At 42.0% G+C, this 13,659-nt stretch overlaps 2 protein-coding genes across 4 annotated transcripts; one reads left to right on the forward strand and one right to left on the reverse strand.

Moving 5' to 3' along the window:
• Window positions 1–650: 650 nt before the first annotated feature.
• On the forward strand, window positions 651–8,711 carry acp1 (acid phosphatase 1). 3 transcript variants are annotated; one of them, XM_084700542.1, is made up of 7 exons: window positions 651–765; window positions 1,490–1,563; window positions 2,122–2,235; window positions 2,300–2,413; window positions 4,402–4,463; window positions 6,408–6,513; window positions 8,305–8,711. In XM_084700542.1, exons 1-7 carry the CDS (start codon window positions 723–725, stop codon window positions 8,380–8,382), a joined length of 591 nt encoding a protein of 196 aa, XP_084556668.1. In that variant the 5' UTR covers window positions 651–722; the 3' UTR covers window positions 8,383–8,711. The 3 variants fall into 3 exon arrangements, with proteins under 3 accessions (XP_084556668.1, XP_084556667.1, XP_084556666.1); XM_084700541.1 differs by lacking the exon at window positions 2,300–2,413; XM_084700540.1 differs by lacking the exon at window positions 2,122–2,235 and having other exon boundaries at window positions 652–765.
• A 1,149-nt stretch (window positions 8,712–9,860) lies between these two features.
• Window positions 9,861–12,977, reverse strand: alkal2a (ALK and LTK ligand 2a). Its single transcript, XM_084700459.1, has 6 exons — window positions 12,466–12,977; window positions 11,882–12,208; window positions 11,645–11,698; window positions 11,361–11,441; window positions 11,118–11,193; window positions 9,861–10,734 (listed from the first exon to the last, which is right to left on the reverse strand). The coding sequence occupies exons 2-5, from the start codon at window positions 12,156–12,158 to the stop codon at window positions 11,129–11,131; spliced, it is 477 nt and encodes a 158-aa protein (XP_084556585.1). The 5' UTR covers window positions 12,159–12,208; window positions 12,466–12,977; the 3' UTR covers window positions 9,861–10,734; window positions 11,118–11,128.
• Between the last annotated feature and the right edge of the window lie 682 nt (window positions 12,978–13,659).

Here is a 13,659-nt window from a genome sequence, read left to right on the forward strand (position 1 = left end):
CACTCACGCATTTTATCTGACAACTGCAAGTGAGAGAATAGAAAACTGAGGGGCAAATTTGTATATGCTGGACAAACACTTGTGTAAGTAAGTAAGTTATACAACAGGCAGAGTGTAATCGGTTAGGTATATAAACTCCTTATGCAGTCTGGGTCTCTGTTCTTCTTTCCCATGACTTGTGTATTCCGTACAGGCACCCAAGCAAGCATAATGTCTTAGAATGCAAACTGCTGCTAAAAATTGATGAGAATAAGGCAACCTGAAGGGCAGCTGAAATCTAGGGTGAACCTACACAGGTTCTTGATTGTTAAGCGTCTAATTTCCGAAGACACAGGTCAACATTAGGATCTGGAGTAAACTTCATGATTTTACATTGCATATACACCATAGGTTTTTGAAGGGGGCAGTGGGACTTATAAAGTTTAAACAGCCTCAAATGTATTTACGCGGTAACAGATTATTTGTTATTATATAAACCCTGAAAGATTTCCTTCCTTTCATGAAAATCAAGCACGAAATATTGGTCATATTACGACCCCTAAAACTGGACATAGTTTGTAACTCACTTTTAATCACGTTTAAAATAATCACCACCACCTAACACGAGATAAAATTATAGTACTACTACACGCTGGAATGCTGAAGAAGAATAAACATATATTTTAACCAGGCAGAAGAATTGGACACCTTAGATTTTGTGACACAGGACCCATCATACCAACATGGCAGCCAACAGTGGAAAGTCTGTCCTGTTTGTGTGCCTGGGTAAGAAATAATGATTCAAACCAAACAACAAATCAGTTTGAGTATGCAGTCTCAAAGTAGGTTTTTATTTTAAAACAATTAAGCCAGAAATACTTTCTAGGCGTTTAGCTATGATATCTACAAAAGTTAAACTGGCTTCCATCAATACATGATTAGCCAGCATTAGCTCGCACTGGAACTATAGCTAGCTACCGCTTACTGCACAAACACCGATAAGGTGTTCTTCAGCTTGTAACAGATTCTCAATTTACTGCTCAAAGTACTTTGTCGTGTGAGAACATAGTGTCACATTTGATGTTAGCTCAATAATTGTAGTCTGGTTCTTCAAATTGCTTTGAAGTTCAAAGCAAATCAGCAGTTGTGAAACCTTTACTCAAATATATAACCCCAATGTAGCTATCTAGCTATACGTATGTATTAGGAACCACAAGGTCAGGCAGCATATTCTGCCAGATAAAGGCTGCCGATGTGCAATTCTAGCTATGGTCCTTGTAGAGCCAAATAAAACATTGCATAATGCACCACATCCATTGATATGTGGACACATACTGTTACATATTTCGAATTATGCTAGTTAGTTGACATTTTTAATATCACAAAGCTGACAGAAACACTGTAGCATTTCAACATTAGGAAGAATGGATATCCATTATAAGATCATGATGTGAATTATTATAATGCTATAGATTGAATTTGAATATATATTCCTTGTTTGTATTTCCAGGGAACATCTGTAGGTCTCCCATTGCTGAAGCTGTCTTCAGGAAGATGGCTACAGACAAGGATGTTGTGGACGAGGTGAGATCTCTATCTGCATTGACAGAGTATTAGTTTAGCATCACATTTGACATACAGAACAGTGTTGAAGGAAGAAGTCTTTCAGATTTGCTAGACTTCACTTTTTTTATGAGCAAGAAAAGGCATAAAATATGGATTGATTTGCAGAACTATAATGAATGAATATGAAAATGTAGGCTCAGTCCGTACAGCACATCTCTCACTCTGCAGTTGTCTGCTCCCAGAGATTTTGCAAGTGTGTTCATTTGCTTTCTATGTCCTCTTTAACAGTTAAGCTGAATCAAGGTAATTCACAAGGACAAACGCTAACCCCTTGACAAAGAAAAGCAAGTTATACCAAGCGTCAGCATGTTTTAAAGGGATGCTGTAGTTCACCAAATATTATGATTTATAATTGCATGTATCAGGATTTGTTTCTTAACCACAAATGCCGCCATAAACTTAAATTGGAGTTCGATATTTGAGGAAAGAACATATCTTGCATGTGAGGTTTTATACCCAATTGGTGAAGACATGATTTTGCTGTGTTGCCGTTGTTGTTCCTCCTCCGTCGGGTAGTGGAGGATAGACAGTGCTGCAACCTCCACCTACGAGATAGGCAGCTCCCCTGACCACCGCGGCCAAGCCTGCATGAAGAAGCATGGTGTGCCCATGAGGCACATTGCCCGACAGGTATGGACCTCCTACCCTCCCTCGTAGCATTAGTGGCTAGCCCTTGTGTTCTCTGTTGTTGCAGTGGGTCATAGACGGTGGTGCCACGTCTGACTGGAACACAGGCAGCCTTCCGGACGCCCGAGGTCTGGCCTGCTTAAGCAAGCATGGCATTGAGACCAATCACAGGGCCCGACAGGTATAATAGAACCTCCCCTTGGTCCTTGCTGGGTCACTGGGATCTGGTGGGTTTGTAAATGTTTGTGTGTGGGTTTGTTTGTGGTGGGACTTGTACAGCCATGTACATTTATTCGCACTATAAATCCTATTTATGTAACAATCGAGAAGGATAACACAACACTGAAGTCAACATCACTGAATTGTTTATGACCTGGTGCTTCATGTTTTTTTTACACGGACGAAAGTGTCGGTTAAAATCACACCACAAAGTCCTAAGGCCAAGCATGGTCCCACGCTGGATACTCGATAGCTTCCATAGGTCTGTCAGAAGCCCGTGTCCCCCCTGCCCCTCTCCCTCAGTTGTCTCCAGTTTTCCTCCTTTCCCCCTCGCTCTCCGCCAGCTCTCAGGGACTTGCCTGACCCACGGCTGGGGATACACTCATTTTTGCTTGTCCTTCCTCCACGCCGACCCTAGCCTGGGCTAAGCCCCGCAAAGCAGGGATGGGGAGCTCAGACCCTGGGCCCCCAAGCCACCCAAATCCACACATTGAACTTTGACAAGCTCAGGGTTTTTCCTGCTTTCACCCCACCACCACCTCACTGACGCAAATACACACAACACACACTCACACACACACACACACACACACACAACTTGAACTTTAGCTTTCCTTCTAAGTCTGTCGCCAGTGCCTAAACAGAACAGACTCTGGAAAGACTGGTTGGAGACAGGGCTACGCTGTTTAATAAAATGGTGTTTATTTTTGTTTGTTTTAGTCAGTTCCATCCATCCAAACACAATAATTACATCAGACATTGGGATGCTTTGCTTTGGATGGAAAATTAAATGGGGTAGCACAGTAACCTGGATTTGACATTTGGGAAATGTTACTTTTGCATTGTTTTAAGCCTACACCCTGCCAAACCATCATCATAATAACAATAATTCCTAGTCAAACAGGTAGCTGTCATCTATCTATCTCGAGAATTTACTCTGCTTATCATGACGCTTTGAAAGAAGCATAGATGTTCTCAGACCATCCCATCTAAAGAAGTGATCTGTCCACACCCTTCATGGATTGTACCAGCCCGTTATTGGATAATTCAGCAACTCTGCAGGGTTGTTATCTGCCTATAAACAAAGTCTCTTCTTCCTCCCGGTCGCTCAGCCAATTACTCTCAGATCAGCCTCCTAACTGTCAGGAAGCTATTCCAGAAATGTACAGTAACCTGGTTTTACCTTGGTGTGTCATGGTCAGTTTAAAAACAGATGTTTTTAATATGAACATGTTGAAAAATACCTTGAGTTCATACAGTATATTATGTTTATTTGTGCCAATGCATCATTTAGCTACCTTTTCAAAAATGCGTTGTTTCAGATCTATCCTTTCAAACCACTGATTCACACTTCAGTCACTGACCTCACACTTCTTGAGGTAGGCTCTTTCTCTCTGAATACATGTACATCCTGTTCAAGACCTCCAAATCCCTTATCCCAGAGGGAACATGGAGTTAGGGGGTGTCTGTCTTTGGAGACATGGCAGCTGAGTAAGAGCAGCATGTTGCACAACACCCTCCACATACTTACAGATGTGACGCTTTGATCCCTTTCTTCACCAAGCGGATGAAGGGATTGGGGGAAGAGGGGAAGCACTGGTGGGACCACTCGCACAATCCACACACCACCTCTTCCTTCTCTACCTTTCCCCTTCCCTCTCTTCTTTTACACTCCTCACAAACACGCGCACAGAGTTGACTCCCTATTTCTCTTGAATCTTCACTTTGGATGTTGTCCAAGTTCTCTGAGTTCAGAAAGGGTGTTCTCTTTGTGAGTGTCTTCATGACTCCGTCTGGAGCAGAGTGAAGTCTTTACCGTGCTAATAGAACGTGCTAGATACCTACCTATCTGTGGCCAAGTTTCTGACAGTCCAGAGAGGCTGCATGCTGCCTGTGTTCTCCCTGTACCAGTGCCAAAGTTAATGTTTGTTCTGCTTTTTCCCTCCATAGGTGACTAAGGAAGATTTTACAAACTTCAAGTACATTCTCTGCATGGATGAAAGTAATATGAGGTACGCTTCGATGTGCAGTATTAGCATTATCACTAAGAACTGGTCAAAATCCTAAGACCTAAGTCTAGTTTTTACTGTGAGAACCGTATGCTCTCCTGCCATTCTCACCAAACATTCTAACAACTGCATGTATTCAGGCCTATTGCTGGAAGACTTTTATACCAGTTATAGGATTTGACAACACGATTGAAAAGAAATAAAAATATAAAAATACATTCAATACCTCAAGCTTGACCTAATGTGGAGGGTGAAGTCAGTCTTTAACAAGCGCTGACCTTAAGCTCTTTCAGAGGGAGGGGGAGGGATGTTGTTGCTACTTTGAACGTTTGGGATCATTTTGAGATCACATGCCCACGGCGGATCGGTCAGTAAGCAGCTTACTGAGTTCTTGGGATGCCTCGTCTTTACTCTCCGGAGGCAACTTTCTCGTTACCTTTCTCACTACTGTACCCCTCTCTCTACCTCTCTCTCTTACTACCTCTCTCTTTCTCTCCACTTCTCTCACTACTGTACCCCTGTCTCTGTCTCTACCTCTCTCTACACTTCTCTCTCTCTCTCTCTCTCTCTCTCTCTCTCTCTCTCTCTCTCTCTCTCTCTCTCTACCTTTCTCTCTTTCTACTTCTCACTACTGTACCCCTCTCTCTCTGTCTCTCTCTACCTCTCTCTCTACCTCTCTCACACACACACACACACACACACATATCAACTCACTATACTGTACCTCTCTCTCTCACACTGTACTGGACCCCTCTCTCTACCTCTCTCCCTCTACTGTACCTCTTTCTCTCTTTCTTTCCCTCATACCTTTCTCTACCATATGTCTCTACCTCTCTCCCTACTGTATCTCTCTCCCCCCCTTCACAAGTTTTATAATTGCAAAGCAGAACGTTTGAAGTGTGTCCTTCAACCACCATTAGAGCTTCACCATAACGAGTCGGCGGGATTTGATTGCTGGGAGTTTGTTTTTCCTTTTCTTCTCTGACCGTTTAATCTTTTCTGCTTTGCCGAGTTTATTTACAGAGCAGAGTGGGTCACTTTTTGTTTGCCTCTTTCCTTCTCCGCTCTGACCCCCACCTCCCAGTCCGTGTAAAAGCTTAAACAGTCACACAGGGGCCAGTTGTCCGTGATGGCGTCAGACTAGGGAAGTGGCTCTGCGTTTTGAAATCAAGTTTACGGTCAAAGTCTTAAACCGGCCTAGTTGAAGCCTAGACTCCCTGCATTGCATCTGCACACTAGACCCTGGTACATGGGATGTCCCACTAGACCCTGGTACATGGGATGTCCCACTAGACCCTGGTACATGGGATGTCCCACTAGACCCTGGTACATGGGATGTCCCACTAGACCCTGGTACATGGGATGTCCCACTAGACCCTGGTACATGGGATGTCCCACTAGACCCTGGTACATGGGATGTCCCACTAGAACCTGGTACATGGGATGTCCCACTAGACCCTGGTACATGGGATGTCCCACTAGACCCTGGTACATGGGATGTCCCACTAGACCCTGGTACATGGGATGTCCCACTAGACCCTGGTACATGGGACGTCCCACACACTGGATCTGACCTTCACGTCCCAAGGCGGTCATATTTATAAAGGGACACAGCTCCCTTCCAGTTTATTATTGTGTTTCTAAGCAACATAGCCCAACTATGTGGCTTAGCTAACAAAGAGAAGAAAGCGCCAGTAGCTTTGTGTATGGATGATGTGGAGCCTCTCCTTATCATGTCAATGGTTCCCCAAACATCCTGCATATGCACCAGATAGATTTGGTTTCATGGCCGCTATTTGAGGGCTAAATGCCCAAGTCGGTTTTGTGTCTGGTTCTTTCTAATGTGTATGTCCCTCAGAACCAGGTATAGTCTTTATGCCTTTTCAAGGTTATTGTATTCCATCGCTGTCTATAAGTGTAATGTGTTTTCTATTTTTCCCTGAACAGTGACCTGAATAAGAAGGCAAAGTCGGTGAAAAACAGCACCGCTAAGATTGAGCTGCTGGGCTCGTACGACCCTGAGAAACAGCTGATAATCAAAGACCCTTACTATGTAAGTCTCCAGTTCCAACTTACCTTCACACATGCCTAATGGGAAGCTGACTGTACTTAAATAAGCAATGCCCCCCCAAAGCAATTTCAAAAAAGTAGTTGTTCTGAACTTAATGCAAAAAGGAAACGTTCATAAATTAAGCCTTAGTAAACGTTAAAATAATTAATTTGTCCTAAAAGGCCTTTTCCCAGCAGTACAATGTCGTACTTTATCATTCAATAGTGACTTTCCAAGCCAAAATATGTTTTCCATTTCCGTAGTGTTGTTCTCTGTGGGGAGGCCCAAAGCTCCTGCAGGAAGGGGCTTTGACACTTTCTATGAAAGATTCACGCGCTTTCAATCCTCTCCATTTACCAGCTCATAACGTGTAATGGCTTAGTTAACTCCTCTCGACCTTAAGTGCTTCCTCTACTCTCGGAAGTCATGCCAAAAGGCTGTGGAAGTGGAGTCTGGTGGGGCTGCTTAAGAATCAATTGGATTTCTACATGGATGCGATGATTGAGGGGGTGTGTGGGAAGTATTGGGGGGGGGGGGGGTAGTTATACTGAGGGAAAGTTAGCAGGGTTGGGGTGTGGAGGGGGTTGATGATTTGAAGTTCCGTTGTTGATCTACAGTCGGTTTGTTTCTAAAGTGGGGGAGAGGAGAAAACAAAGAAAAGCTTTTCAGGAATGTTTCAGGACGGGCAGTGTGCATGTTTGGATCCTGGAGCTCTTGATAAAAACCTTTCTAAATCATATCGCCTGTCCAATGTTATTGTAACATAAAAAAATGTAGCATGGAAATGAATCATTTTTTGTAACACACAAAGAATTGTATGTAGCGGTTGCGGATCACCTGATGATATATGGGTGAAACTGCCGCTTTACTGGAGTCTTTTGGAACGAGGATTATGACAGAAGAGTACAGTATGTATGGTAATGGATGAGAAAACAGATTGAGATCGACCACAAATGTATATGCATCCTATTTGGGTGTTCATCCAATTGGCTGTATATTCCCATTACCCCTTACAGGCTGCTGTGCATGTGGATGTGTGCCTGTATCAACCAGCCATTGGAAATGTAGCCCTACAGGATTTAACATGGTATATAATCTTGTACTTTGTAGCGTCAACAACATTGTACTGTAGACCATCCCCAGTAGCCACAAGGCGTGACAGTCTAAAGGAGCCCAGGCCCCAGTGCCTGACAGCTCTGTGTGAGTCTCGCTGAATGGAGGCGAGAGTTTCTCTGTTCGTCCATGAAGACGGTGAAAGTCTCACTGGGGGGTGCAGCTCAGTGGAACCTGGAGCCTTTCCCTTCCAGAAACACCTTGTCCTTACACCCATTTGTGGTTTTTCTTTTCCCTGTTATAAGGGAAACTATAAGAAAACAATTATTTGGTTCCAGGTAGGACCTAACAGGGTGAACATAGATTCTAAGGAATACTATTTCCGTAGTACACTTTGCGTTTTATTCATTTACAAGATGCTTTCATCCAAAGCATGGGTGAACCAGCTCAAATCTGTGTACAAAGCTGGCAGAGGCCTACCCAAGTAGTCTCTAAGCTGTAGCCACTGCAATACCAGATAAAGAATGTTGAATGGGAATGTTTTAAATTCCTCATTATAGAGTAGGTATTTTAAATACCTTCCAAAACATAATCAAATGTGGGGAACTTTTGAAGGCTAATGTATATTCTACCTCTTAGATACAAATGAATGTTCACCTGGAGATGCAAATAATGTTTTGCATTTTTCACTGTATTAATGCACATACTGTAATCAGTTTCATTTTCTTTTCTGTTACCAAGGGGGGTGATGAAGACTTTGAAAAGGTGTATGAACAATGCGTGAGATGCTGTAAAGCCTTTTTGGAAGCCAACTCATAACAACATTCAAGCTCTGACAAGGATCAACCTAAATACTCTTGGACACGCCTTTAGTTTTTTCTCCATACCTGCTGAAGCCCAATATATACCATAACACAAATGGAAAAACATGAATTCATTTAGAATTATGCAGTAAGTGCATTAATAAAAACGTTTTTCAATTGATGGAAACTAAGGTTTTCCCCTTTGAATATCATCAGGTGAATACGTCTGCAAAATGGCTAGATTTATAAGCAGGCAGGATGCTATGTATTACACTTGCCTGTGTCCTTTTTTGTTGCCTAACTATAAGTCCACTTGAAGGAGAAAATAATAAAATATGAAACAGAGATATTGTTTTGCACGTTATTAAAGTAGTTGAAGTCTAAACTCAATGTTCACCGTTTGACAAAACACTTCAGTATGGTTGCTTGACTGGTGATCTTTTGAAGTTAATAGGTAACAAAAGTTAAGACTAGTCCAAATGCTAATCTTGGTGGGAGTAGTAAATCTCTTAGTCTATTAATAGACTAGGATTTGGTCTCCCTGAATTCACATATATTCTCCTGTAACAGTGTAAGACCAAGTAACTGATGTAAATTACTGTTATGAGCTTTACCTTTGTCATTCAGAATAAAGATTAATGACTGCATACAATGATTCTGTCATCTAACCTAATAACCAAAAATGTATGTATCTTAACCCTGCAATATGGTACTGGCAATTCCACACCAATGTTAAGGAGTTTCAATTACTTAGGACCCGATAGTATATCTCTAAACATGAATTGTATTCCAAATGTCCCAAACCTGAGGGAGAATAGAACCAGATAACAAACTAACAAGTTATCACAGGTGAGAAGAAAAGATTTGTTAAACTGTGTTTAAGTGGAATGATCGTAGATATCAGTAAACATACAGTATGTATGGCCTAGTCTTTTAGTTTTTCTCAATTAATAATTCAGTGCTACTCCATGGTAGCACATCGTTTTGAATTTGGAGGAAAGTAAAATTAAGTGGGCTTTACGTATCTAACTTAAAAACTATTGGTTAGAGTTGTGTGCTGTGTTAACAAACTTAAACAAACACATGTTACCACAAGGGAATATGGTCTATACCACACTGATGTTGCAGGTCAACAAACAAAGTTTTTGGTTAGTTTTTTAGCTTAATCAAATCCAACTTTTCTCACAAATATTGACTTAGCGGTTTAGAAAGCCTATTGACTATGTGGATCTGAAAAGATAAACTCTTTCATTCAGTTGTCTTTTAAGCACAAATTAAAGTTGAGTTTCCAAAGCAGACGAGTGTCTACATATTCAGGGTTGTCTTTTCTCTCTGTGGTACAGAAATGGCAAAGAAGTTCAAACTTATTCAAACATACAGAATTGCCTTTCAGAACGAGGTTGAGACCATGACACTTTGGACACAAGAAAGACAACACTCAGTTTTGTACCAATCTTATAATTTATTTAAATATATTTCATTTTAAATATATGTTTTTCAACACCCAGTTGATATATGTCAGACACTTTAATTTATGGTCGTCATATGAATTCCTTTTATGCATTTTCGTCTTGACAATATGTACATATTGCACACTGGTTAGAATGTTTGTACACAATGTACAGATGAACATGTGACAACAAGGAGTATATAAATATACTATGTATCACACAACTTAGATTCACAGGATGACGTCAGTATAGCACACATTTGACTGCAACCAGCACTATGTAATTGTCTTTCTATTGTTTTTGTATGCATGTCCTGCAAAGAGAAGGGGCAAGGGAATGCTCATGCAGTTAATAAGTTAATCATACTTTCAGTGTGTGCTCAGGTAGGTGTAAGAATGCGGTGACTGCAGAGTCTGATAAAGAACTGCTTGTCCAGTAATAGGCTGTGCGGCTTACAAGAGATGATGGCAAAAGTACATAAATACAAGTCATACACAACCCCACAACAACAACAACAAAAATATCCTCAATCAACTTTGCATTGAGAAACAAACAAGGCAAAAAAAAAAGCTATCCCTTTTCTTTTGGTGAAAAACAAGAGGGGAGAAGTCATATTTTTCTGGCAGCCAGCAGGGGCTACGGCCCTGTTACCATGTTTTCTTGTTAATTTGTTTTCTCTTCACCTGTATTACCTTGGTCACTGTCTTCTGGGTGCCTCCTTCTAAGGGCCACTAGCAGCAGGCCTCTCGGGGCCCCAGACGTAGGAGAGGTAATCCATGCCTTTAGATAAACACAACTCTCTGATGAAGGACACGGTGCGGAATGGCGTGACTGGATGGAGTTTGTTCTGTTTCCCTGTTACTGTCCAAGGCACTTTTTTTCAGGGCTCTTCCACATAGCTCTGGTTTGGCTTTAACCTGCGAGGGAGAGGAAGTGAAATTTAGTGCTTTCTCGTACTTGGCAGCGTCCAAAAAATTCTTTCCTCTCCGAAAGCAGCATGAAATGGATAGAGCAACATAATTTGTTACAGATTTATTGTGTAGGCAGAGCATGCATGACATGGATAAGAACATTTGTCTATATATTCCTTAGACTGGGGAGATTTGGGTTTGTGTGTACAGGTGTGCAGTATTCTACCCGTCACAGGTATATCTGACCTGTCTCGCTGAGACAGACAAGCAGCAGCTGTAGAATGTAACCTTTTTCGTATCATCTCCTTGACATGCATAAGATTTTAGGACGTTTCTATGTTTGTAACATAAGCCCTCAGCCATGAAAAAGCATCAACTTGTCTTGTTACCTCTGTTTGTGCTACCCTTCCGTGCATCGCGGGCTGCCTGCTAATCGTGTGAGAAGCCTCGCACATCTTTTGAAGTCTGGAAAATAGACAAAAGTGGAGAGATGTGTGGCAGTTAGAGACCTCTGTGTATTACCATGGTGTGTTATCCAGAACACATGTGTGGCGTCTGTAAACGCCCGACCCAATCCAAGTATACACAACTCCTGATGTCATGTTTCCTGTCTGGGGAAATGCAGAACTTACATGCTGGGATTGTGCAGTCTCTAGTATTGTGGTAAAGCCTGTACACGTGCTTCCTGCACTTAGGACTGAAGTACAGAGGACCTGGGAAAAAGGAAACCTGAATTAATACAGAGGCGTTTATGTCATTAACATGTCGCAATCTCTCCCACTTTGTAAGAGATCAGTGTGTCATTCTGTCTCTCTCAAAGAGACACACACACACACACACAAGGAGTGTGTATTACAATCTCGCTCTGTCGCTCACACACAAAAACACACACATAAAACACAGAAGTTCATCTAACCTGTTAAATGTTTTAGAAACTTCTCTTTCTTTCTGAGATCTCTGGGGAAGATTTCTAAAAGACAGAGAAAAGAAATCGAAAACAGAGGGATCAGTGTAAAAGTGTGACTTTTGCAGACAAGCTTAATATTCTTATGAATAACTTTACAATGACGGTCACATTTATCTTTATGTTAAGTTAAGGTATTTATTTGTGTGCTCCACTTAGGGAACACCAAGCTGTCAACCCGAAGCTCACCGATAATTTGATCCCCGCTATCTGATTTGTGGTTGCGTGATTCCCTTGGCTCCCCTGGGGATTCTTTCCTCGAAGTCGACTGTGATGCTGTTTCCGCGCTTCTCTCGCCGCGTCTATCCTCCACGTGCTTAACGATGTCCACTATCTGCCTAAGCAGGCTCTTGTCATCCCTTGCTTCCGTGGGGGCTGTTGCGGCGGGCGCGCTCTCTGCCCAGTGCAGAGTAGTGCATATTAGCAGCACGAGCCCCATAATTACAAACTTGGGCTGTCCGCTCATTGCTATACCGCAGTTCCTTCTCTTTCGCTGCCGTGACTTTCACTAGACCCCTGTAAGAACGGTCAACAATTACAACCCCAAAAAACTCAAATGCACTGGAAATGTTACACACCTAATCACTAAATTGTTTGCTTATCTTGAGCCCTTCGCCACCATAAATCATAAACCATCAGATAATAACACTAATAGCCTAGGCCTACATCGTATCATTCTCTTTAATTGAACTAAATAACTCAAATGCCGCCTAAATAGAATCTGGTGCATAGCTTACTCTTAAACAAAACCATGTGTTGTTGAGAGAACTTACTTTTCTTTTTGGAGCAGTTGTTTATGCAGTGAAGGGCACTGAAAATAGTTCGAAAGTGGTTAGGAAGCCTACTAGTATTGCCACTGGCCGTAAATAGTATGAAGCTTTGATGTCCAAGTAAAAGTCCTACGATTTTAAAACGGCCAAGAAACCGAGCCAGATAAAGTCACTCCGTCATGTCACATGTAATTCCTTGGTTTAAAAGGTATATTGGACCGAAAAAATAAATGAGCGTAACATCTGTTAGTTATAGTTGTATGTGGGCTGAACGTTTGGTCATCTTCTTATTATCCTTCACCCAATGAATGCTGGTGGAAAAAAATATTGCTGGGCTCGCTCCGCAACTCTTGTGCGCCTTTGAAATGTCAGGTCTCTTATATCAGGCTGCCGCTCACTTTTTATTCTCGCTCGCAGACGTAAGAACTTGTCCCTCGAGGATCACCTGCCATGTCTTTAATTGAAAACGCGGTATGAACACTACTCATGAGAGAAAAAGATCTCTATAGGCTATTCCCGATCATGATCATTTCACTTTGTGAGGTTATATGCTCTCCCCCCTTTCCGTCACTCCACTTGCGCACTGCGCGCTTACAGGAAGCTTTTTTCCTGCTGAAATTCCAGTTGACCAACATGGACGTTCACAGATACCGGCATCTCGTCGGCAATGCTCTCATATCCTCCGTTTTGTGCCTCAACTATAATGCATTTCAAATCAATAACTGTAGTTATAAGGGATTCTACTATTGCACAGTTTTCAAAAACGGAAATACATGGGTCATATAACACTATCTTTTGCCTGGGTGTCAATTAGTTATGTTTTCTCGTAGTTCCCCTTTAAACTCCAGTAGCCTATGTAGACTACTGTCTGCGATTCAATTACCTCCCTCCACCTTCACACTCATAAAGTAGTACAAAGTAATAAAGAGCAGGCTATTTTGTATTTCATGATAATACTGCCCATGTTGCCTGTTTGTGGAAAGTGTATTCAATTCCACGACGTTTGATACCTTGTTTATATTACTCGCGTTGATAAGAAAATCTTGTTCTCTTGCATGGGTTGCTAAGACACCTACACCTACACACGAATTGAACACCTTTTTCAGCTTGCGTAATGAGCCCGTGGCGCTTTGGACAACCCACCTGTAGCTTAAACACAGCGCGCTTCCACCCTTGAATTCTCACGGTGTTTAACAC

This window comes from Hypomesus nipponensis, chromosome 6 (assembly GCF_054491055.1).
Source record: "Hypomesus nipponensis isolate SF chromosome 6, ASM5449105v1, whole genome shotgun sequence".
Classification (NCBI taxonomy): Eukaryota; Metazoa; Chordata; class Actinopteri; order Osmeriformes; family Osmeridae; genus Hypomesus; species Hypomesus nipponensis.

What these genes read in the sequence shown, in the direction of transcription:
- acp1 (XM_084700542.1), top strand. Translation starts at nt 723, where the DNA reads ATGGCAGCCAACAGTGGAAAGTCTGTCCTGTTTGTGTGCCTGG. An exon ending in TGAGGCACATTGCCCGACAG is followed by an intron (nt 2,236 to 2,299) that starts GTATGGACCTCC and finishes CTGTTGTTGCAG; the next exon opens with TGGGTCATAGACGGTGGTGC. An exon ending in CCAATCACAGGGCCCGACAG is followed by an intron (nt 2,414 to 4,401) that starts GTATAATAGAAC and finishes TTCCCTCCATAG; the next exon opens with GTGACTAAGGAAGATTTTAC.
- alkal2a (XM_084700459.1), bottom strand. Translation starts at nt 12,158, where the DNA reads ATGAGCGGACAGCCCAAGTTTGTAATTATGGGGCTCGTGCTGCTAATA. An exon ending in TAGCGGGGATCAAATTATCG is followed by an intron (nt 11,699 to 11,881) that starts GTGAGCTTCGGG and finishes TCTGTCTTTTAG; the next exon opens with AAATCTTCCCCAGAGATCTC. An exon ending in GTTTCTAAAACATTTAACAG is followed by an intron (nt 11,442 to 11,644) that starts GTTAGATGAACT and finishes CCTTTTTCCCAG; the next exon opens with GTCCTCTGTACTTCAGTCCT.